This window comes from Budorcas taxicolor, chromosome 6, assembly GCF_023091745.1.
Source record: "Budorcas taxicolor isolate Tak-1 chromosome 6, Takin1.1, whole genome shotgun sequence".
NCBI lineage: Eukaryota > Metazoa > Chordata > Mammalia > Artiodactyla > Bovidae > Budorcas > Budorcas taxicolor.
The window spans coordinates 59,275,689-59,302,464 of record NC_068915.1 but is presented as its reverse complement, the minus strand read 5'-3'; the positions used below and the strand labels follow the sequence as shown (position 1 = coordinate 59,302,464).

Here is a 26,776-nt window from a genome sequence, read left to right as displayed (position 1 = left end):
TTTAGTCATAAGAGGTGTCAGGGGAAAAACATTAGAAAATAGTTTGCATGTAGGGTTATGTTATGAAGTAAAGAAATAAACCATACTAACATATAAGCCATCAAATATTAAAGGTAAATCACCATCCACATGTACTAATAAAAGATTTAGATTAACAACCTGTTTTCCAACATAATGATTCCAAATTAGCCTAAAAATTGATGTTTACAAATACACTGAAGGTCTATTACCTCAACAAAGCTGGTGGGCCAGGGGGAGGGCCAGTAAACCCATGGATATCCAATCTCAACTATTTTATCTGATGTCTCTGATACCTTTTATTATTTGAACGATATAGATATGAAAAAAAAAAAAAAACAAATTCAGCTATATGATCCGCCTCAGAAAACGAAAATAGCTGACAATAGTGATCTGATACAAAAATCCAAGTTTTCTGTCTCTATATACACCATAATCTTTCAACTATTTATAGGAAGGTAATCAGAAGTGGTAGTACTGCTGGCTAACTCAGCAAAAAGAGAAGACAGTGAAAAATTTTAGTGTGGAGTTTTGTTTTCAGAGAGGCAGAGGTTTTATTTTGTCTGCTAAGAATAGCCTGACTGAAGTTAAAAGCAGAGGGACAGGCTACTGCAATCATCCAGGCAAGAGGCAATGCAACTTGGACCAGGGTAGTAGTAACAGACTACCAATAAAACGCTGTTGGTTTCAATAATAGGATTCGCCGATGGAGTATTAGGGTACCAAAGAAAGAAAGAAGCATCACGGTGAGGTCTGGCCTTAGCAACTCTAAGGATGTTGCTGCCAAAACTTAAGATGGAGCAGAAATAAGTTTGGGGTTGGGGAAATATTACCAACAGTTTAGTTTCAACATGTTTTAAGTTTGAGATGTCTATTACATAGTCAACTATAGGTGCTATGCCTGGAGTTCAGAAAAGATAAATTTGTGAGTTGCTAGTATATAAAAGCTGAAGTTATGAAATCAGATGAACTCACCAAGAAAGTGAGTATAGATGGAAAGAAGCAGAGGCCATGACTTAGCCCTGAGGTATTATCATGTGCAAAAGCTCAGGAGATTAGGGAGGAACTAGCTAAGTTTCAGAGTGAGAAAAGGAAGGGGAAAAAAGAAGAAATGATGTCCTGGCAACCAACTGAAAAAAATGACAATGTCTCTAACACTGCAAATTTTCATTAATATCACTGAACAATAAGAGCTACAAGGGACCTTTGAGATGACTTTAAAGATAAAAACATGGAGGCATAGAAATTCAACAAATTATAAAGTCACAAATCAAAAGAATCACAGAAAATAGTTAGGTCTGTTCCATAATGTTCAACGTTTAAGAGTATGGAAACACAGATCAAGGAATTGGATCTCAAGAGATGATCTACTGAGGAAGAGGCTTTACTCAGATGTGCTATCAGAATGGAAAAACAAAACCAGGAACTCTTGTCTGTTCATCCAGTTTCTAAATATACCAACTGACCCATGTGCTAAATGTTGTCATTCCTGTTCTATCTTATTCAGCTTCCATTCTTTCCCTTTCTTGACAAATCAAACACATAACTTGTTTTCTTCCACTCCAATGACTTTTTATCTCTTGTCTGAATTTTTCAATCTGTATTTCCAGGCTTTACTCAAAGAGAAACACATAAAACAACTCATGTAAGCTTCTCAATAGCCCTATGGAATAGATAGTAACCTCATTTTTTTTTTTCAGATAAGGAAATAAAGGCATAAAGACCAGGTTTACTTAAGACCACACAAGTAAGTAAATGGCAGAGCCACAATTTTAACCTAATGGTTAACACAATGCTGCTAGGAAATCAGACAAAGTATGTGAAAGCACTGTACAAATGAAGACACCACCTATAGAGGCGGTGCTTCATAGAATCTTAGAACCTTAATCGTGTTCAATTAGCACAACTTCTAACATTTTGGTGCCTACACTCCACCCAAGTCAGAGCTGATTACTTCAATACTTCAGTTTTGTCTCTCATAAAAATCTTCCAAAGATAGCAAAAGATTAAAATTACCAAAACAACAAACAAAATCCAAGACTTTTCAAGATGTCAGGTTAGCATCTGACATTTCCTAATAAATCACTATTTAAATACAGATTCCAATTTCAATTATAACATATTTTCTCTAATGTACTTGAGAGATTTCATCAAGTTTTAAAATTCCTTCCCAAATAAGAGAAAGTATAATATGCTTATGCTTTGAGGCCAAGTACATATTCAACACTCTAAGAGACTTAGAATCATATGAGGCTTGAACATGAATTCAAAATCTCTTACCATTGATCTTTCAGGATATCCAAACAAATAGCCCCTGTGACGGAACTAATATTAGGATGCCATATTTTAGTGATAAACCGGACCTAGAATATAAAGCACATTTGAGTTTTTAAGTAACAGGAAAAAAAACCAACCATATAATTTAAGTAAAACTTCAAAAAAAAGAAATCCTCAAGTTTGTTTTTTTTTAAAAAGCCCATACTTAACATTACATCATTTTGCCCAGGTCAAGGGATAGGTGTAGAAGACAAAGCATTCAGTAAGTTGAATGCTGTCAATGACGTACATTCTTTTTAATAAATGCTCAAAGAAACCCACCAATTAACTATAACTAAAGGTGTTTATAATTTACCTAGCATAGTGTCAGATGTTATAAGAAATTTAACATGAATTAAGATCTATTTCGGTAGTACATAAAGTCAATATAGATAGCAAATGATGATTTTTTTTTAGTGTGACAAAGGGTATAGAATAGGTTTGAAGGAAAAAGCAAAATCAATACATGAAAACAGATGTAGTAAGTGATGGCAAGATTGCTTCTGATTTTTCTGTAGTATTTTTTCCTCAAATACTTTAGAAAAATGTAATACTTAAAGGTCTACTATTATTTGCCAGGCATTGAGGCTTCTAAGAAATTTATTCAATATCAAATAACTAGCTAGCAATAGAAAATACAAACTCACACAATCTAATCTCAGATTCTAAATGTACCTGTTTGTCTTAGCATGAAAGAGCAAGAAATTAACAAGTGCAAATGCTAACTCTGAAATGAAATTAGGTTCATCAGCTCTTACTTATAAGCTTCTGGAGGAGGAATAGGAGAAGATGAAGGAGGGTTTTATCTGACATGTATATGATAGTCACCTAAGTCAAAATTCTTTAACACTTAACAGATTACTACAAGCCAAACTAAAAGTACCTTGCAACAATTAATTCATCAATGTATGCTCCAATCTAAGCTATAAATAGAAAGTAGCTAAAATATTTATGTTTCTGCTTCTCGTGATTTGTCTATGCTGCTGCTGCTAAATCACTTCAGTTGTGTCCGAATCTGTGCAACCCCACAGACAGCAGCCCACCAGGCTCCTCTGTCCACAGGATTCTCCAGGCAAGAATACTGGAGCGGGTTGCCACTTCCTTCTCCAATGCATATATGCATGCTAACTCGCTTCAATCATGTCCGACTCTGTGCGACCCCATGGACAGCAGCCCACCAGGTTCCTCTGTCCACAGGATTCTCCAGGCAAGAGTACTGGTGGGTTGCCATTTCCTTCTCCAATGCATATATGCATGCTAACTCGCTTCAATCGTGTCCGACTCCGTGCGACCCCATGGACAGCAGCCCACCAGGCTCCTCTGTCCACAGGATCCTCCAGGCAAGAGTACTGGTGGGTTGCCATTTCCTTCTCCTTGTCTATGCTATCTGTCCCTAATTCCCCACAAACTCACTAACATATTTACCATCTGAAAAAGCACTTTAAGTCACCAATGACTTCAAAATACCTAAAACTAATGGAGACTTTCCACTCCTAGTTCTTTCATAATTCTTAAAAAATTACACTTACTGCTTTCACTGATACCTACTTCTTTCCATCCACAGAACACCATTTCCTTAAAGGAGACTATCATTATGCTCCTGGCTTACTCAACAGTTTACTGACTTTACTGTTTTCAGTTTTGTTCCCTCTAATCCATTTTCTACAGTGAAACCAGAGAGCTCTTTAAAACAAACCAGATTCATGACACCACTCACTTAAGGCCCCTTAAGGACTTCTCATTTCCTTTATGTAAGCCCACACTCTTAAACTGGCTCTAGCCTACCTTTCAAACCTCACTATCACCCCACATTCAAAGCAAGTACTCAATAAATCCTATTTGCCTCAGGGCCTTCATACATTTCTTCCAATAACACACCTTAATATCCTCTTCTGGCTAACTCACACTGATTCTCCAAGTTTCAACTTCCATAACCACTCTCCCCGACCTGATCCCATAGCATCCTGCACTTTTCTTTTTCACAGTACTGATCACACTTCTATAATCTCTTCCACATTTGCCTAGCCTTCCTTAAAATGCATGGTGTCTCTTTGCTTAGTAGAGTACTCCAAGCATCTGAAGTGCCTCAGACTGAATAAATATACAATTAAAATTAACATTACAACAAACTTGTTATTAAAAGGCTAAACATTATCCTTCTCAAATATAGTGAAGATCAAATAAGACAGGCATATAGGGCTCATGTACAAAAAACATTTCTGGTAACAGATATAACCATGATATTCACATCGTAATTTTTACCATTTGAGTTCAAAGCTTTACAATGATATAACAGTAAGCCACAATTTCAGTGACACAAGGATAGCAAAGCATTTTGACTTTTAATATTTTCAACAAGATTAGAAAAAAAAGAAAATTTCTTCTCCTTTTTGGCCACACCCACAAGGCATGGAGGATCTTAGTTCCCCTAACCAGGGAACAAACCTGTGCCCCAGGCAGTGGGAGCTCGGAGTCTTAAGCACTGGGCCACCAGGGAAACCCCGAGGAAAACAATTTTAAACACTGACTACTGAAGATGTCAAAAGGTTTATGATTTAGGCTGATGATCTAAGGATGTGTGGATTGTGTACTGCTGTTTAAAGAAGCTTCAGTACACGATTCTCAGTAGACTCTACATGAAAACTAATATGCATATTATTATTAATATGTGAAATTATTAAACTTTATTTCTTTGTACTACAATCTACAATTAGGAACAAGTAACTCTGAATTTGGAGATAATAATAAAGAGAATAATTTTCAAAGTCACTCCATTATCTACTAGTACAGATATAACTGTCCTGTAAGTAGTTCTTTGTGTGGTCTTCCACACATTTTTTTTTTAATTGGAGGATAATTGCTTTACAATGTTGTGTTGATTTATGCTATACAACAACGTGAATCAGCCATAAGTATACACATATCCTTTCCCTCTTGACTCATCCTCCCTCCCACCCCACCCATCCTTCTAGGTCTTTACAGAGCACCAGGCAGAGCTCCCTGTGTCTGCAGCCACAAAATTAAAAGACTCTTGTTCCTTGGAAGAAAAGCTATGACAAACCTAGACATCGTATTAAAAAGCAACGACGTTATTTTTCTGACAAAGAAATCAAAGCTATGGCTTTTCCAGTAGTCACGTAGGAACGTGACAGCTGGACCATGTGCTGAAGGCTAAGCGCTGAAGAACTGATTGATGGCTTTGAATTGTGGTGCTAGAGAAGACTTTCAAGAGTGCCATGGACAGTAAGGAGATCAAACCAGTCAATCCTAAAGGACATTAATCCTGAATATTCATTCAAAGAACTGATGCTGAAGCTCCAAAACTTTGGCCATCTGATGCAAAGAGCCTGATGCTGGGAAAGATTGAGGGCAGGAGGAGAAGAGGGCAACAGAAGATGGTTGGATGGTATCACCAACTCAATGGGCATGAGTCTGAGCAAACTCCAGGAGACAGTGAAGGACACGGAAGCGTGACATGGTACAGTCCATGGGGCTGCAAAGTCTGACATGAATGAAGGACTGAACAACAACAAAAACAATAGTACTAAAATACTTATACAAGTAACAAGTCAAGCTTCCTTATTTTTACAAATGAAACCAATAATAGCACCATCTGGGTAACTTGACAAAAATCATGAATTCTGAGGAGCTCTTAAAGAATTCAGAAACAAAAATCTTAATACCATGTACATAGTGTGGCCAGACTGAAGTGAAGGAAGGGGACTATTCTTCACTCTCTATATTAGTGCACCGTCATCAGTAATCTTATCTCCTCCTACAGGATGTATCCTATTATTTTTACACTCTTTAATTCAACAAAAATTTCACCTTCTACCTCACGGCAGATATGAACTCTATTTCCATCAGGAATTTCCAGTTTCAAGCTTGGAACTCATGGAAGTTACAATATTAAACCTGCTTTAACTAACTTGTACAAAAGAAAGTGCTATTTTAAATATGCATATGCAGAAGAGAAGACTCACTAAAGGTTATTATCATTGGTATTTAAACTCATTTCACATGTAAGAGTATATTTGTAACACCAAGGATAAAGAAGAAAATTCACAATCCAATCTCCAACAATCAGCTGGACAAATCACTGAGCTAGTTTTCCTAATTTATTGAGTTTTTCATTAATAGAGTGTATATTACAATTTACTTTTAAGTATGCATTGAATCAAATTCCTTCTACACTATATTCAGCTGACTCAAAGATTTATCTTCTCTGTCCAGAAGTAAACCTTCTGCTCTTGAGGTCAATAGTTTATTGCAAAAAAAAATGAGCAGAAAATTCTCTGTGACCATGTTAAAATAAATCAATGTAAGCTTTCAATCTGGTGCAACTTCAGCTGCACAGCATTGAGAATTTAACAGTTAAACTTCAATACTTTAATCTCATAAAGTTTAAAATTAAATCTGAGGGGCTTGCTTGGTGGTGCAGAGGATAAGAATCTACCTACTAATGCAGTGCACACAGGTTCAATCCCTGGTCCAGGAAGATTCCACATGCCTGGAGCAAATAAGCCCACAAGCAGCAGCTACCAAGAGCCACACGCTAAACCTACTGAGCTTGTGTGCCACAACTACTGAAGCCTGAGCTCCACAAGAGACGCCACCACAGTGAGAAGGCCCCTGTCACCAACTAGCGAAAGGCCTTGCAAAGCAACAAAGACCCAGCACAACCAAAAATCAATTATTCTTTAAAAAGACTTCTGGAGAACAGTTTGGCAAGCATCCAAGGCACATAAGATGATTATTAAAAAAAAAAAATGAAACCTGAGGCTACATATTAAACATATGTGAACATAATTATGCAAGAAATTTACACAATTATTCCCCACTCTTTCCATTATATTTACCAAGCAGTAAAAATTCAAGTTTAATATAGGAAATATCCAAAACGTATTTATCATACATTAATTAGCATTTACTGCAAAAGCTTAATACCATAAATTAGAGGAGGACCATATTTAAAATGATTCTAAATTCCAACTACAACTAACTGGTTGAAGTAAAAGGAAAGCAAATTTGGGCTGACTGAAGGAAGACTTTTCTAAATCTTGAGGCTCAATATGGAATGACTGGAATTAAGACAGTAGTGGCCTGAAAAGCAACATGAGCTATCAACAATAGCAAAAACATCAGACAGACCTCAGTTCTTATGTTTTTAGTCTATTTTTCTAACTTTTCTAAAACTGGTGGAAAGAGGAAGGGTTAAAATAGTGATTTCAAAGATTAAATGAAATAATGTATCAAGTGCCTAAAACAGAGCTAGGACTATGACATCACCCTGGATTTATATTTATACACTATACATGGACATCACCAGATGGTCAATACCAAAATCAGATTGATTATATTCTTTGCAGTCAAAGATGGAGAAGCTCTACACAGTTAGCAAAAACAATTCCTGGAGCTGAATGTGGCTCAGATCATGAGCTTCTTATTGCAAAATTCAGATTTAAATTGAAGAACACAGGGAAGCCACTAGGCCATTCAGGTATGATCTAAATCAAATCTCTTATGGTTACACACTGGAAGTGACAAATAGATTCAAGAAATAAGATCTGTAGACAGAAGGCCTGAAGAACTATGGACAGAAGTTTGTAATACTGCTCAGGAGGCAGTGACTAAAACCATCCCAAAGAAAAAAGGGAGGCAAAAAAACAAAATAGTTGTCTGAGGAGGCCTTACAAATAGCTGAGAAAAGAAGAGAAGTGAAAGGCAAAGGAGAAAGAGAAAGACATACTCAACTGAATGCAGAGTTTCAGAGACTGGCAAAAAGAGATTCTTAACTGAACAATGCAAAGAAATATATGAAACAGAATGGGAAAGACTAGAGATCCCTTCAAGAAACTTAAGAGATACCAAGGGAACATTTCATGCAAATATAGGCACAATAACAAAGGACAAAAATGACAAGGACCTAACAAGCAGAAGAGATTAAAAAAAAGGTGGCAAGAATCACAGGACTATACAAAAAAGGTCTTAATGACCTAGATAAACACTATGGTCACTCACCTATAGCCAGATATCCTGGAGTGTGAAGTCAATTGGGCCTTAGGAAGAGTTACTACAAACAAAGCTACTGGAGGTAATGAAATTCCAGCTGAACTATTTCAAATGTGAAAAGATGATGCTATTAAAAGTGCTGCACTCAATATACCAGCAAATTTGGAAAACTCAGCAATGGCCAGCGGACTGGAAAAGATCAATTTTCATTTCAATCCCAAAGAAAGGCAATGCCAAAGAATGTTCAAACTACTGTACAACTAGACTCCTTTCACATGCTAGCAAGGTAATTCTCAAAATCCTTCAAGCTAAGCTTCAACAGTACATGAACTGAGAACTTCCAGATGCACAAGGTAGATTTAGAAAAGGCAGAGTAACTGGAGATCAAATTGCCAGCATCTGTTGGATCATCACAGAGAAAGGGAATTCCAGAAAAACACCTATCTCTGCTTAACTGACAATGCTAAAGCCTTTGACTTTGTGGATCACAACAAACTGTGGAAAATTCTTAAAGACATGGGAATATCAGACCACATTACCTGCCTCCCGAGAAACCTGTATGCAGCTCAAGCAGCAGCAGAACCGCACATGGAATAATGGACTGGTTCAAAATTGGGAAAGGAGTTTGTCAAGGCTTTAGATTGCCACCCTGCTTATTTAACTTTCATGCAAAGCACATCATGCAAAATGCCGGACTTGATGAATCAAGCTGGAATCAAGATTGCCAGAAGAAATATCAACAACCTCAGATACGCAGATAATTCGACTCTACTGGCAGAAAGCAAAAAGGAACTAAAGAGCGTCTTAATGAGGGTGAAAGAGGAGAGTGAGAAAGCTGGCTTAAAACTCACCATTCAGAAAACTAAGATCATGGCATCTGGTCCCATCACTTGATGTAAACAGATGTGGAAAGAGGGGAAATAGTGGCAGATTTTATCTTTGTGAGCTCCAAAATCACTGCAGATGTTGACTGCAGCCATGAAATTGAAAGATTCTTGCTCCTTGGAAGAAAAGCTAGGACAAGCCTAGACAGAGTATCAAAAAGCAGAGAGAATACTTTGCCAATAAAGGTCCATATCCATATAGTCAAAGCTATGGTTTTTCCAGTAATCATGCACGGATGTGAGAGTTGTACCATAAAGAAGGCTGAGTGCTAAAGAATCAATGTTTTTGAATTGTGGTGCTGGAGAAGACTCTTCAGAGTCCCCTGGACAGCACGGAGAACAAACCCGTTAATCCTAAAGGAAACCCAACACTGAATATGCATCAGGACTGATGCTGAAGCTGAAGCTCCAATATTTGGCCACCTGATGGAAAGAACTGACTCATGGAAAAGACCCTGACACTCAGGAAGATTGAGGGCAGGAGAAGAGGACAGCAGAGGATGAGATAGTTGGAGGGCATCATCAACTCAATTGACCTGAATTTGAGCAAACTCCAAACTCTAGGAGATAGTGAAGGACAGGGAAGCCTGGCATGCTGCAGTCCACGGGGTTGCAAAGAGTCAGACACAACTTAGCGACTGAATGAAAACAGAGGGAAATAAACACTTTTATTGAGACAATAATCCATCCTCATTTAAAACGCACAACTTCTTGGTGGTAAGTATATTCAGAGTTGTACAACCGCCACCAAAATATAATTTTTGACCATTTCAACACCTCAAAAAGAATTATGTAACCACCAGGAGTCACTCCCCATTCCTTCATACTCCTCCAGCCATAAGCAACCAACAAATTACCTTTTTTCTCTATGATTTTCCTCTTCTAATGTTCATGTAAACAACATTATACAATGTGTGGCTTTTTATGCCTGGCTTTTTCATTTAGGATGATGTTTTCCAAGTTCATCTATTTTATAGAACATATCAGCACGTTCATCATTATAAACAGAAGTGGTAAATACACCACATTTAATTTTTCCATTAAGTTGACGGACATTTAGAGAGCTTCCACTTTTTGGCAGTTACGAATTAGTGCTGGTATGAACACTTGTGTACAAGTTGTTGTATCGACACATTTTCATTTCTATTGAGTAGATATCTAGAATTGCTATGTGTTGTATCAAAGGAAAGGTTAGCACTCCCCTTGATTAAGATAGAAGAGACTCTAGAGCCTGACAACACGCATATGGTTAAGGCACTGCCACTTACCTCATTGCATCTAACCATCATGTTTTCCGGTAAAAAATAATGCTCGCTAATATTTACAGCATGCTGTTCTAAGTACTGTATTTTACTGAACCACAGGTACCATCAACTACTCAATACACCATTATTTTATATACCATGAGAAAGAAAAAAACTGGGCCAATTAAACTATCTCATCCACTAAAAGATATACCCTGATTTGAGAAATATTAAAAATGTGAAAAAAAAGTTTCATAGCATAATTGAGATACAATTTTTTTAATGGACTACTCCTTCGAAAGGATTTTACAAATGAAGAAACACCTTAGACAACTTGCCTAAGATCAAAGTCTGTCAAACGCTGTAAGATCTGAACTATGGATGATTATTCTTGTTCTTCGCAGGTCCACATTCACTGTTTCAGAGATTCGGCCCTTACCCCTTTCTCATTAGCGTCAAGGAAGTAGAGCACGGTGGGCCTTACAAATCAAGTTTCTATTGGACCTCTAACCCTCAGTTCCCTCATTCATTAAGACTATCTTAGGAAGGCATATAAAATTCTTAGCACAATGCAAGTGACATCTTAATAGTAAAAATATAGTGGGTGTTTTTTTTTTTAACTTAATAGTAAAAATACAGTGTTTGAAAGCAGTCTCTCTTGAGATCTTTTCTTTCTTCCCTCATTTCCATTAGAAAAATTATTGTTTAGGCTTGGAGGTCATCCTTATCTCAAAACATTTAAAAATCTTTTCTTAAATTTATAGTATTCTACAATTAATAGAAACTAAAGAGAATACTACTTATTTTAATGATAATATTGACAATCAAGATTACCTAGTTAGAGGGTAACTAAGATGAGGATGAATATTATGTCACAGATATAAAATGAAAGTTTAATAGTGGTCACCTCTAAGTGGTCATACTGAAAAGATATGATGTTCTTTTTAAAGAAATACATCACCATTCAAATTTCTACAGCAAATACAAACTATAACAGCAGGGGGGAAAAAAAATCAACCAGGCTTGAAAGGTAGGAACAACCAAAATGCCCATCAATGGATAAATAAAATGCAGTGTTTATGGAATACTATTAAGACTTAAAAAAGAAAGAAGTTCCAATACAAATTATTACATAGATGAGCCTTAACGACATTAAGTTAAGTGAAATAAACCAGGTATAAAAGAATACAAACTGAGTGATTCCATTTAAATGAGGTACCTAGAGTAGACCAAAATTCATAAAGTATAACTGGTTACCAGCATGAGGAAACAGGGAGTTGTTATTTAGTAGATGAAAAAAGGTTCTGAAGATGGATGGTAGTGATAGATGCAAAACAAACGGAATCTGCTTAATGCCACTAAACTGTGCATGTACAATTGGTTAAGGTAGCAAGTTTTATGTTTACTTACCACAATCTAAAAACTCAATCAGGTTTATCAGAAAATAGATGAACATAAATAACAGAGAATCAGGCACCTCACAATGGTAGGTGACACTTTACCCTGGAACTTCCATTACCCTGTCTATTCTTAAACAGGGGACAACCAGTAGGTTGAGTGAATGAATTCTGGAAAGACTAATATATGCTCAAGGGACACTGTACTTTTAGGAATCAGAGAAAATACAAAGGTGTATTAAGACATGGTCTTTGACTTCAGGAACACAAAAGCTAGTAAAAGATACATATCCCCAAATAATACAATACATTAATTCATACTGTAACTGTGTTAGCCCTATATAAGTTATATAAAATGCTATTGAGAGTAAAGGGAGAAACATTTTGACAGGCACAGCTAAATGGAGAAAGTAATACTTTACCCAGACCTCAAAAGAAAACTAGCATTGTCAATGACAGGGATAATGATTCAAGTGAAAATGACAGGAAAGTGTGAAAGAATAAGCATTATACGAACAGCAAATAATCTAGGTTGGAAAATGAAACCGATTTTGTGGGTCAAAGTGGAAAAGACCACAGAGGCACGTTATAGGAGATTTTAAATGCCCATCACTATAAAGAGTTTAGACTATTAACAAGGAAAGAGAAGAAACGAAACATGATCAAAAATTCACTTTAGGAAGATTTACAGTACAGCACTACAAAGAATGAACAGTAGCGGCAAAAATGAAATGGGGATTAAGTAACAGGCAAAACAGGGGAAGTAACAAGGCTGAAAGCCTAAACTAAAATGGTGAGGACAGTAAAAGGAAAGACGGAAAGGAAGCAGTTCAGTCAAAATGTAAGTTTAGGTTAGTTCCACTTGTTATACACAATCCTAGGTTATTCTGTTTCCTCTTTAACATTTATCACTATTGCAGTGATTTGTTCATTTTTTTCATCCCACTAGAACATGAGCTCTATGACAGCAAGGACAGTAAAAGCTTTATTTACTGCTATACTGGCACAAAGCATTCAAATAAATGCTGAATAAATCCAGAATACACTATTCCCTTAAAAAAATACACACACACACACACACACACACATATATATATTTCTTTGAGGCAAATAAAAATGTTTACGATTTTCTAAATTTGGGACACTGCAAGTTTTTCCAGACCTAGAATTTAAGGCACTGTCAGATATAGATCTTGTTCCTGTCTAAATACATTACTAGCTGCCTCTAAGTAAGCTTGCTTTTCATTCTAATTCCAGAAGCAAACTGTTTGCCATTACCTGAAACCTTGTCCACACCAAACTTACAAAGCAAACACACACACACACAAAATCTGTAATTTTAATAAATACTAAAGTATGTATTAATTAAATGAACCAAGAAATATAGTTCATGCATAAAAATGGGCTTACAATACCTTAGGGGGATTAAATGGATATGTTTCTGGTATTTTAATCTCTAGTTGATATCTTCCTCCTAAAAAATGGGGAAAACAGAAAGTTAAGAATGTCGCTTGCCTCAAATATGTGAAGCCAAATACAGTGATAGAACTTTTCAAAACATATACTATTTTATATTCAATTACAACAGATTCACTTTAAAGTTGAAACCCAAAAAGGAAACAGACAAAATATTACTAGTTTTTAATTTAAAAGTCACTTAAAGCATACAGAATACCCATTTTATACAACTGATATTAGCTTATCAGTGAATAATCAGACTAGAGATGGATGAATACATTAAATCTATAGACAATCCAACGCCAAAGACTTCACTGGAACAATTATGGAGTACAGGTTCTATTTGCTTTTGCTTCCTTTAGTCCACACTGATAAAAGCTGCTAAATAAGACAAAAAAATGGAAAGAAAAAAGGAAAGAAGATAGGGAAGTATAAACGCACAGAAGGTACAGAGAATAAAGATACACAGATTATGCCATAAACTGAAAAAATCTATATCAAGCTGGTTCTCTCAAATGTGAAACTGTCCCAAACTTTTATTTGGGACATAAAATGCCAATGCTTTTTGTTAAAATTTAAAAATCAAAATTCAACAATAAGACAAGAGGTAGGCAAAAAGACAAAAACCTACTCTCTTCCTCTAAATAGGTATATAAAATGCAAAACTTCACAAAAAGACTGTTCTAACCAGTAATATATACACAGTAGGCAACATACTGGTATGAAGTTATCTTGAGCAACTAGCAGCTAACAGGGTATTTTTTTAAAAAAGTTTATCTAGCTTTCCATACTAAGATATTAAAAGGGAGGATAACTGCCCCTCAGGAAACTCTGAAGTGGGGGAGTCTTGCACTGGACTTCAGACTGGATTTGAGTCCAAACTCTAAAGTAACTTCTAATTCTAAAATTTTATGTTCCATTAACATAGAGTATTTACCATTCCAAAATACAACAAACAAAACTGTGCCAGTGAAATAGTTATATATAAAACTACGTCTTGAATTTGCTTCAAAATAATCAAGCAAATTAGATCAAAGACTGGCCATGAATTGATAGTTATTAATGCTGGCTGATGAGTACATGGAAGTTTCATTATACTATTTGCCTTGTGTATGTATCTGAAATTTTCCCTAATAAAAAGTAACAAAATACAAATAGTAACTGTGCACTAGGAACACTATCGATTTCAAAATTCTACACACTCAATCCTCAGTATATCCTTCACTTCTTTCACTGTTAGGAATAAATGAATGCGGATCCGAGAATGAAAAGAGTAATTCACTTGGTACCACTTTCTTCGCCCCTTTTTGGTTCCAATTCTTCTTTTCTTGCTTATTCTTTTTAATAGACTCTCAGACTGACTGGTATACAAGTAGAACTAGATGCCTGAAGCACAGAGCACGTGACAGCAGTGAAACAGGAAGTAAAGAAGCCAAAAAGAAACAAAAGAAAAAGAGCCAAGAGAAGAGGATCTCAGGAAATTTTTGTGTATACAGAGATAACTTTATGTTCAGAGTTATAAATGTTAGCTTCAAATGTAGGTATAATAAATTTGGCCTGAGTAATATGTACAGTCTTTTTTCCTCCTATGAACTTTACTTTTTTCCATTAAATTTCAAATTACTGTCTCTATAACCTTTCATATAAGGTTCTTCCTTCTTGAATGTCCAAAACAATCTCTTAGGAGCAGTATGAGAGCCCTGAAATACTACAGAAATAATGCTGGACCCTGCTGCTGCTGCTAAGCCGCTTCAGTCGTGTCCGACTCTGTGCGACCCCATAGACGGCAGCCCACCAGGCTCCCCTGTCCCTGGGATTCTCCAGGCAAGAACACTGGAGTGGGTTGCCATTTCCTTCTCCAATGCCATGAAAGTGAGAAGTGAAAGTGAAGCCACTCAGTCGTGTCCGACTCTTAGCGACCCCATGGACTGCAGCCCACCAGGCTCCTCCGTCTGTGGGATTTTCCGGACCCTAGAGTCCCCCAAATCCTATTTCTACTCCATATGCTGTTAGTATGCTCTGTCTTGCATTATTTGACAACTTCAATATATAATCAATACAGCATTAACCGCAACATTATTTGATGTGTATCAGAACAACACAACTAAGAAGGCTTTATAATATTCAATAACTACATTACTATCGTAACAGCTTTCACTATAAAATATTTACTTCTTGAACAACAGCTTTTAATATTAAACATCTATAATCTTTAAATTTAACTTAGTCCAAAGGGAAGCTGGGGTAGCAGTGAGATTTTTTTTTTAAAACATCAAGAATGACTCCGTAAATTTAAAACAGCTCTTAGGGAGAAAGGCTCAAGAACTGAATTGTTCCTTTGCCACTGAGCCATTAAGGCAAAAGAAGAAAACTGAGGTAACATATACAATAACATGGTCATTTTAACTCAATCTGATTACTTTCTACACTATATAAAATAGCTGCCTGATTTCTTAATGATGGCTATTAACAATTTAACTTTCCCATGTAAACTTTTGCCTTAGCTATTGAGATTAAAAAAAAAAAAAAAAAACCCTCAAAATTTATCAACAGCCCTGAGATACACATTATCAAAATATTTTATTCCATTCATGTTGCAAAAAAAAGTATCTAAGCTAATGCCCTCAAATGATGCTTTTCTTAAACAAAATGAACTTCTCTTCAATAGTTTTATGAGAATATAATTTAAATTAATCTATTTCAAATACATATCCAAGAAGCATATTAAAACTAAAGTTATAAAACATTAATGTCTCAGTGGCAGCAGCAGAAGAAATAAGCACTTAAAAATGATCAAGCTTGTTTCTAACTGATGAATATGGTATAGTTATAACTTAATCATCCTGCAAGTAAGTATGTATTGTCCAATTTTTAAAAACTTCATGTACCTTTATTAAGAGTTGCTAAGAAGGGAACAAACTCTCTGTCTAGTTCAGGAGCTCTCTTGTTTATAAATATCAATTTACTGGAAGAGCTGCAGTGTGATAATGCCCTACTATCTTTTAAAAACACATCTAAACAACCTAAAAAAAACTAACTCAAGAATATTTATAATGTATGCCTTCAGAAGAAGCTAGTATATCATAAATAACATATGCTACTAAGGACGAACTTGATTTTTGCAAGATAACTCAAGATCTCTTCTCCAACTAACAACTGTCAAAAGGACTTCAAGAATAGTCATTCATGAAAGAATCCAGATGAGGCCTGGCATATAGGAGGTACTATAAAAAATTAAGTAAGTCTAGAAATGGCTCATATGAACTATAAAACAAAAAATAAAATTTTATCATTTCAGATTTGGTAGAATGTGCTAAGGATATTTTAGGGCCTTTAAAAATTCAAATGAAAACAGAAAAATAGTCTAGGACACTTAATTCTTCTGAAAAACTTAAAGTTATTGTTCATTACAGAATTATAGAACCACTACATTCAAAAGAGACATCATTGCCACTTCCAACAATCAATCAATCCTGTTTTATTCAAGAGCAGAAAGAGACTAGAAAAAAAGGCTTTAGAGTCAAAGGCTATTAGAGACTCAAATCCCAGCTGTGCAGCTTAGATGACTTAAACAGTTACTTAACTTTCTTGAGCTTAAGTTTCTTCATCTGTGAAACAGTGATAACCGTACTTACCTCATAAGATATGTTTTAAGGACTGAATGAGAAAAGACACATAAACCTCAAAATAAGAACTCAATAAATGCTACTACAAACAATATTACATGACTTCTATCAAATATGTGAATGCCTATTATATGCAAGAATCTTGGCTATACCATATAAACTCAAATATATAATAATATTCACTACTGAAGATCTGCCTAATGAGTGAATAAAAAGCTTACAAAGCTTCTTTCTCTATCTTACCACCCCAATTCCATGGTCTAAAGTATAAAGACTTAGTATGTCAACAGAGTTCAGGAAAGCTGCCTCCTTTCTTTTCTATATGCCTTGAAATGATCACTTAAAGCTTTCCTGAATAAAGAAAATTAAATATTTGGAATACAGCCTGTATAAAGTCATATGAGTGAATTACACGCTAAATGACAAACAGGGAAGAGGGACTTTGCTTTAAAAAATAAACATAAGTCAGAAATTTAAGACCAAGTTTGTTACAGATACCATATGAAGGGTAACTGAGAGTTCGTGTAAGTTAAATGTTTAACATGCTAGTTGTAAATTTAATTTTACACTGTTAAATTCTAACATAATATTACCTGTAGCTAAGCTCTACTAAATCTGTTTTGGGAAAAGAAAAAAGTTAGCTAAAATTCAGTAAGAAAAATCAGTCTAGATAAGTATCTAAATTTATTATTTAAAAACTGCTGTATATATCCTTAAGCCAAATGAAGTTACCTTCCACATAGCTTATAAATGCTTAAGATTATTCTGATTTAGTGTTTCAGATAAGTTCTAATACGCACAATATTTTGATACAGAAAAAAGTACTTGCCTTCATATGGTGTGTCTGGAGGTCCTGCTATTTCTCCTCTTAATTCTGTAAAATTCTCATCTACAAGATCTACTTTAATTTGATTTTTGCTCGTCTTAAAAATAAACAGAAAATAAATGTTAGTTATATCAGCAAGGAAAAAAACCTATTTTTATTAAAGTATTACCTATAAAAATTTTTTGAAACCCGTTCTTTCATAAGCTTATCTACTCTAGTAAAAATAATATTCTGTAATTTTCAAGAATGTAATGAGCCAATCTGAAGAATACTTAAAACAAAAACACTAACAAAATTTAACTTCAATGTTTTTAACGACATTACGCCATTTTGAATAATAGTACAATGTCCTGTTGACTTTATTATAGGACTGTTTAGAGAAAACTAGCTAACACCTATTTTATACCTGCCAAATTCATGTGTATTAGATCCAAAGTGATAATTCTATTCGTCTATAGACGAACACTGCCATTTGATACCCTGGGCTACATGGGTTAGAGATAAACAGAAAATTCAGGGTCATTATAACTCATTTAGGCTATACACTCTCATTTAAATTTCTAGATGCATAGGTTAACTGAAAATATTACACCATCAAGCAGGATGATGAAAGCCATGTCTAGTTAATCCCTTTCCAAACAATTTCCTGAAGCCTAAATGCCCACTAGAATCTTCCAATGCCTTCCTCAATCTGTTTTTTTGCTTAGTTTACTTCAATGGCAATTACTTACTTTTCAAAACAGATTTTTGTATTATATTTATCTACATCTACTATATTTTGTACATTTCTCAAAGTACTGTCGTATCAATCTTATCACTTCAATCTCTCAATGATCTTTAACAATCCATTCTCATAGAGAATAATGATTGTGATTCAGAAAACCCTCCAGGGGGATTCACTTCAGTGGTCACATGTACTTGCTTGCAAATGGGCTCTATACTTAGATTTTGTAACCTTCACTAGTATCTGACTGGTCTATTCACCTAACACAACAATCCTCCCCTTTTCTCAATTTTTAAAACCATAATTCCTCAAAATACAGGTTTTGTTTTCATTTTTTGGTTAGGATTTAAATATTTATCTACATTTAATTATTTTGTGGGGCTTCCCATATGGTAAAGAATCCACCTGCCAAGCAGGAGACTCGAGTTCAGTCCCTGGGTTGGGAAGAGTCCCTGGAGAAGGAAACAGCAACCCACTCCAGTATTCTTGCCTGGGAAATCTCATGGACAGAGGAGTCTGACGGGCTACAATCCCTGGGGTCGCTAAGAGTCAGGTACAACTTAGCAACTAAACAACAACTTACTTTGTACTTTACACTTTATACCTAAGTGACACATGTACTCTTACAAAAGACAGCCCCATAAGATTTCAAAAGAAAATTTTTGCTTTTGAACATACCTCTTAATCTTGCTTACTAGATGGAAAAATGTAAGATTATTTTAAAGTCCTTAACTGCCACCATCCCAAAAGAAGATACCATCATTTTCACTTTTTCTAAACAATTTAGTATCGAATGTTAAGTACAGAAAAAATATAACTTTAAAACCCAAATTTTAAAGATTTTATGTGACTTTTATCTTATTTTTAATAAGAATATAGGATTAAAAATCTTAGTTTATGCATTTTAACTAAAATTAGATTCACAACCATTTCTGCATTTGAGATTAAAGTATTTCATATTTTTCTGAAGATAATTTTACCCCCAAATTAGATTTAATTATAAATATGCATAATAGGGAACTTCTTCCTATGCCCTAAAAAAAAAAAGTCATTATCATCTTTAATATCTGCAGAAGAGGATGAAATGTACAACTTTAGTAATGGTAAAATACTTTGTTGAGTAAGCACAGGAATGAAGAATGTTAAAATGAAAATCAGTGGTATTAGATGTTCACTAACCAATTTAAGAAGCCAAAAGTGTAACTTACAGAATCTATTTTTCTCCCCTAAGACTTCTAAGGAAAACAAAAGAGTAAATGGATCTTGCAAATCATGAATGCTTTCAAAGTTCTCTATAGCACCCCACAATATCTGCTTCCCCCAAAGAAGTAAATAACCTTAAAACCGCAGGATACTAAAGGACACTATTACACTAAAGTTTAGGGGAGGGTAGAAAGCAGTAACAAATTAGAAAGTTGCCCTGCAAATTGCCCCAATTGTCTGATCAGTAAAATGCTAAAGAATTATTAATTGTCATAGCTCTGTCCTTATTTCTGTCCTCATTTCCCCCCAAATTATAACTCAGAGAAAAATGGGTCTTATTTTTTTCACTCCAGGGAAAGAAAACTTTGTGTATAAAAATTTACTACAAAAGCTTAAGAAAATACATCACCATGATGAATCCCATTATAAAGAAGTATTCTGTTCTAGAGTCGGTTTTTCTGGAAAGTTAAAGATGAAGATTTTTCACAGCTTAATTTTTATATCATGCCAATTATTCTTTATTACATTCATACTCTAATGCAAACATCCAGTATTTCACAATCCAAAACTCCAAGACCACTGCCCACACAAACTAACTTAAAATCCCACTTTAAGACTCAGAACTATATGGGAGAAAGAAAATAGCAAAATGACAGACAATATTTTTAAAAATCATAGCTTTTGGATCAGACAGAAAGGAGTTAATTTCCAGTTCTGCCAGTTACTTATGATGCTAACTCAGGTAAGTCACTTACCATCTAACTCTCAATTTTATTATAAAATGAGAATATACTTCAGAATTAAATGAAAATTTCCTGGATAGAAGTAGCACACATACCCTTCCCCTAAAAATATTAATTACAAAAACCTTTGATTTCAAGCCCTGTATTATAAAATTTATTTCACAGGCCTGTTTTCAAACTAAGAATGGAAACTGTAATTTCTAAAAATAAAATTACGTGTTTCTAAATTTTAATGACCAAAACAACCAGAGAGGCTGAGGCTTTTGGATAAAACCTTAAAGAATGCTGCTATCATTATACATTTTCTCTGAGGACAGCTGGAAGGTGCTTTACTATACTTTCTTCTCCTAACTCATCTAAACATACAATGGAGCCTCTAGTTGTCTTGATTTTTCTGACATTTCCTTGTGGCTCCAATACATTTCCAACACATAGAAGGAAAAGAGATGAAAAGAAGCCACAGCTCCTAATAAACAATTTTTAAATAAACTATTTTATTGATATAACATGCATGAAGTATGCAAAACAGTACATAATACTGAAGTTAATCTGATGTATGAACGAACATTACTGATAATAAGCAACAGTGCAGAATTTAAAGCAATTCTGGTAGATTCTCAAAACCAAGTCTCTTGACGAACTGACATCAAAATCACAAAATTCTTTCAAATACTTCCTGGGATCTACTACATATTATATCTTAAATGTCAGTGAAACAACTAAGTAACAAAAACAAGCTCTTGCCCACTTGGAGCTTACATTCTCCTGTGAAAAACTAAAAATTGAAATATTTTATCACAAAAGCACAAAGTATAAAGCTACTTTTGTTTAACCTGTTTAAAACTCATTAGCTACCTGACTCTGCGCAAGTTAAATAACCACTCTGTACCTCAGTTTCATCCTCAGTCAACTGCAGATCATAATAGGACCTACCATATACAGTCATGGGGGAATTTAATGAATACAGTACTAATAATGCCAACAAAACAGTAAACACTTAAATGTACAGTAGTCACTTAACACTGCAATATGTTGACTTTTGATGATGATGCTGGAGCAGAAAACTTTGAAACTGTACTTTAAAGGGATAATTTATCACATTAGCCTCTCTTCTATTTATTCTGAGGGAAGTTTTCTAAAATACAATTTAAATCCAAATTCCAGATAAGCAAATATAATTCTAAATGACCCCTGAAGTTACTGATAATTCTCATATGCTATTTAAAAAAGTTAGTTTGTTCCCTAGACAAATCACAATTACCAAATTCAGGAACACTGCTTATTACTATCATGTAAATAAATGTAAAATTCAATGCTTCCTTATTTGTTGGAAATGAGGCTTAAAAGATTTAACAGTTGCCATTATTTTCTCATAATTTAATATAAATAACTTATGTTTTCCCTACTGTTCCAGGGCTCAAGAAAAAAGATTTCTACCTTCTAAGCAAACCTGAAGCTTAGGACATGTCATATTTCCAAAGCAGGGCTGATATGAAAACTGAGAGACTAGAAAAACTAAGAAACTAAGAAAAATGGGAAATTGAGGCCATGGGGATGCATTAGCGGTACTTACAAAAAACAAATTCTAGACCAGGGCTGTCCAACAGAAATAGAACATAAACCACAAATGTGGTTTTTCCAGTTTTTTTCAGTGACTGTATATTTTTAAATTGAGGTATATAGTTGGTTTACAATGTTGTGCTAGCTTCTGGTATACAGCAAAATCATCCAGCTATAGATATATATTCTTTTTCATATTCTGTCCCATTGTGGCTTATTACAGGATATTTAACATAGTTATTACCTGTGTTAAATGGTAGGACCTTGTTTTATCTTTTTATATGCAGCAGCTTGTATCTACTAATCCCAAACTCCCAATTTATCCACCCCCAATTTTGATAACTGTAAGTTTGTACACTATGTCTGTAAGTCTGTTTTTATTTTGTAAATAAGTTCATTTGCTTTTTTTTTCTGGCCATGCCATGCATGTTGTGGGATCTTAGTTTCCCAATCAGGGACTGAACTTGGGTCTCCTCAACGAAAGCATAGAGTCCTAACCACTTGACCACTAGGGAATTCATTATTTGTAACTTTTTTTTTAGGTCCCACCTGTAAGTGGTATCAAATGATATTTCTCTGACTTCATTTAGTATGATTATCTCTAGGCCTATCCATGTTGCTGCAAATGGCACTGTTTCTTTTAATGGCTGAGTAGTATTCCATCGTGTGTGTATGTACACATATATGTGTCTCACATCTCTTTTATCCATTCATCTGTTGATGGACATCAAGGGCACTTACAGGTCTTGCCTACTGTAAATACTGGGTTGGCTAAAAAGTTCCTTCAGTTTTTAAGTAAAAATAAAAGACATTTTTCATCTTCACCAAGAACTTTATTGAACGCATTCACCATTTTGTTTCACTACCTTCCGCCATATTTCAGGCACCTTCATAATACCATCTTCCCAAAACTTTTTATCTTTTTGAACAAAAACTTCCAGGTGCTTTTTACAGTCTCAGGGAACTGTAACATTTATTAAGAGAATTTTGTAAAGACCAAAATAAATGGAGATCGGAAGGTGAAAGGTCTGGTGAAAATAACAGTTGAATCAGAACTTTCTAGCCAAGCTGTAACAGTCTTTGCCTGGTCAACAAAGAAACAGACAGTCTTGAGTTAGTCTGATGAAAGATTATGCATTTTCTGTTAACTAATTTCAGACACTTCTGTGGGGTGCTGGTTTCAGTTGGTCTCAATGGGAGAAGTACATGTTGGAATTAATCATTTGGTTTTCCAGAAGGAGCTTATAATAGAAGACTCCCTTTCCAATCCTACCATATACATCACCTTTGGATGAAGACTAGCCTTTAATGTGGTTGCTGGTGGTTCATTTCACCTGCCCCACAATCTATTTATGCTTCACATTATTGTACTGTATCCCCTTTTCACTACCCATCACAATTTGTTTCAAAAACAGAATGTTTTCCTCACAAGTAGAAAACTGCACGTGGAAATATGGTCAAGAAATTTTTTTTTGCCTACCTTATGCTATACCCCAAACCAAAGTGATTAATACCATAACCAAGCTGTTGCTAATGATTTTTAATGCTTGATTTGGGTATTTTGAATATACTGGCTATCTCCAGCCTGGCATAATGTTGGTTATTCTCAATTAATACCTTGATTTGATTGCTATCAACTTCAACTGCTCTACCTGACCACTGAGCATTGGCCAGCAAGAAATCTCCAGCCAGAATCTTCACAAGCCACTTTTGACACATTTGATTAGTCACAGCACCTTCTCCATACACTGAACAAATCTTTTTTTCTTTCAGTTGCATTTTTACCTTTCTTGAAATAATAAAGCACAATATATTGAAAATGTTACTTTTTTCTTCCATCTTCAATATTAAAATGGCTACACAAAAATTCACCAATTTTGATTTTTTTTAAATGCACACTGATATGACAACTGTCACAATACAATCTAAAATGTTTCAAATTAAAGACAACTAAGCGCTACTAAAGCCGTCTAAGCGCTACTAAAGCCGTCTTACACAAAACCGAATCAAATTTCTGGCCAACCCAACAGTGCTGTTACAAACACTGGAGTGCATGGATCTTTTTGTACGATAGTTCTGTCTGGATACATGCCCAGGAATGGAATCACTAGATCATATGGCATCTCCATTTTCAATTTTTTAAGGAACCTCCATACTGTTTTCCATTGTGGCTGCATCAATTCACATTCGCACTAGTCATATAAGGGAGGGTTCCTTTTTCTCCACACCCTCTCCTACAAATTTGTAATTTGTAGATTTTTAAATGATGGCCAGTTCTAACTGGTGTGAGGTTATACTTCAGTGTAGTTTTGGTTCGTATTTCTCTTAATAATTAACAATGCTGACCATTCCATGTGCCCACTGGTAATCTGTATGTTTTCTTTAGAGAAATGGCTACTTTAGGTTTTCTATCCATTTTTCAAAATTGGGTTTTTGTTGTTGTTGTTGTTAGTGAGCTGTTTGTATATTTTGGAAATTAAGCCCTTGTCAGCTCCATCATTTGCAAATATTTCCTCGTAGTCCATAGGTGGTTTTTTTGCTTTCTTTATGGTTTTCTTTGCTATGTAACCTTATAAATTTGATCAGTTCCCACTTGTTTATTCTTGCTCTTATTTCTTTTGCCTTTGGGAGACGTCACCTAAGAAAACACTGATATGATTTATGTCAGAGAATGTTTTACCGATGTTCTCTTCTAGTTTTATAGTATTGTGTCTTATATTTAAGTCTTAAAGCCATTTTGAGTTTATTTTTATGTATGGTATGAGAGTGTTCCATAAACCATTTTTAAATTTTGTAGTAATCACATTAACAAGAGTAAGAGTAAACAGGAGAAATTAACTTTAATATTTACTTCCAACATATTAAAAATTATCACTTTAACATGTCATTAAAATTTCGGAGACATTTCACATTTTATACTACTAAGTCTTCAAGATCCAGCGTCTAATTTACAATTACAAAACATTTCGATTTGGAACGGCCACACTTCAAGTGTTCCAAAGCCACAGGTGACAGGCAGATTGACAGAAACAGGAAGTAAAATATTGGTTTCTGGGGAAGGACGGGGAAATGAGAAGAACCTATTAATGGGTAACGATTGTTTTGGGGGTGATGAGAATGTTCTGGAATTAGATACTGGTAATAGTTGCACAACCCTGTGAATATACTAAAAATCACTGAATTATTCAAAAGAGTAGTTTGTTTTTTTTTAATTTGAAGGAAAAATTGTCACACATAGCTAGTGGGTGCAGTATTGGACAGTGCAGCTCCAGAGAACCAGGAAGTAGTAGCCTCTCCAATTACAACAACAGCGTGCCATTAAAATTTTACTTTCTGGACTGTTGTCATCACACTTGACACAATCTAGATGCAGAATAATTAAGGTTCTGAACCTACTAGTTTCATGAATATTTACTGAGTACCCACTATCTGCAAAGCAAATAGGTACTGGTGGTAAAAGCATTAACAGCAATGTTCTCTAACATAACCTAAAGCCATAAACAAATTTTCATTCTAAGGTATTACAAAGCAATTTAATTTTTTTAATATTATCACAACAGTAAAAGATGTTTATCAATTTTCACAATCCACAGTCAAAAAATAAATTATATAATTTTTAAAAGAAGTGTAGGATACTAAGAGAGTCATGAAGAAGATTCCCTGAGGAAACCATCATTAAAGATTAACTTAGGTAAGGCCAATGATAGCATTTCAGGCAGAAAGTTCATCCTGCAGAAAGAAAACAGAGGCAAAGAAGGACTTGGCATGTTTAGGAACTGAAAAGCCACCAATGTGACTAAAATACACAGAATAAAAAAGCAAGGGAAAAAAAGAGCAGAAATGAGGAAGGAAAAGTAGGCAATAGCCAGATTATGCAGGGTCATGAAGAACAGTGAGAAAAATGTGTTTGTGGCATGACAAACAGGTTTGAGTCTTTTAAAACAACTTGTCTGTATTGGGAGGGAAATGCCTGGAGAGAGATTAAAGTAGATACACAGAAAAAGGTTAGGAATCCAGTGAGAATTATTAGAAATTCACTGAGATGAAGAGAAGTAGCTGAATTAAGAGAGGCAGGAGATAAAATATATAGGATTTAGCTATTACATACTGCAAGTGTATGATCTTAAGGAAGGAAACAAGGATCGCTCTTATGGTTTTGATTTTCCACTGAGTGGATGGTAAAACAACTAAGATGAGGAAACATGAAATTGAGGGGTCAGAGAGAAAATTAAAAAGGGAAAGACAGAAGAGAAAATAAAAGAGGAGAGGAAAAGAGAAAATTAAAAATTCCATTTTAAACATGTTGAAAAAAGATGTCTACAAAAATCCAAAATGTCAAGTAGACAGCTGAAAATTCAGAGTGATCTGGGCTGATGATATGGTGAGCAAGAGGAAAATTCAGGATCATCTGTTATCACTGGCACCAAAGAAAGAAAAATGTTTCAAAGAGTAGCTAACATTGCTGAGAGACTAATAATAATAATAGCTACTATACCTTATAAATTGTATCCTGATTTATATGTAATAATTCATTTAATCCTCATAATAATTTCATGTGTCTACCAATAAGGAAACTAAGACACAAAGAGATCACACAAAGCTAATAATCAGCAAAGCCTGGTTCCAAAAGTGACACAGGAGCCACGGCATATACTTTCTATTTCATTATCATCAATTACAGGATGCCCTGCTGTTTGCCAAAAAAAAAAAAAAAAAAAATTTACACTATGACAGTTTTTATCATTTAGAATTTTTATTTTACACA

General features: G+C 34.9%; 1 protein-coding gene and 1 non-coding gene across 2 annotated transcripts in view; one reads left to right on the top strand and one right to left on the bottom strand.

Annotated features, from left to right (window-relative positions):
• Positions 1 to 26,776, bottom strand: part of UBE2K (ubiquitin conjugating enzyme E2 K) — a 69,665-nt gene that overhangs the window by 10,050 nt on the left and 32,839 nt on the right. The window contains exons 2-4 of the mRNA XM_052642072.1: positions 17,785 to 17,878; positions 13,287 to 13,345; positions 2,299 to 2,381 (exon numbers count right to left, since the gene is read on the bottom strand). Coding sequence (XP_052498032.1) covers positions 2,299 to 2,381; positions 13,287 to 13,345; positions 17,785 to 17,878 — 236 coding nt within the window. The remainder of the gene's footprint in view (positions 1 to 2,298; positions 2,382 to 13,286; positions 13,346 to 17,784; positions 17,879 to 26,776) is intronic.
• LOC128050117 (U6atac minor spliceosomal RNA) lies at positions 10,402 to 10,524 on the top strand. Its single transcript, XR_008199629.1, has one exon. It is a non-coding gene; the product is annotated as a U6atac minor spliceosomal RNA (small nuclear RNA).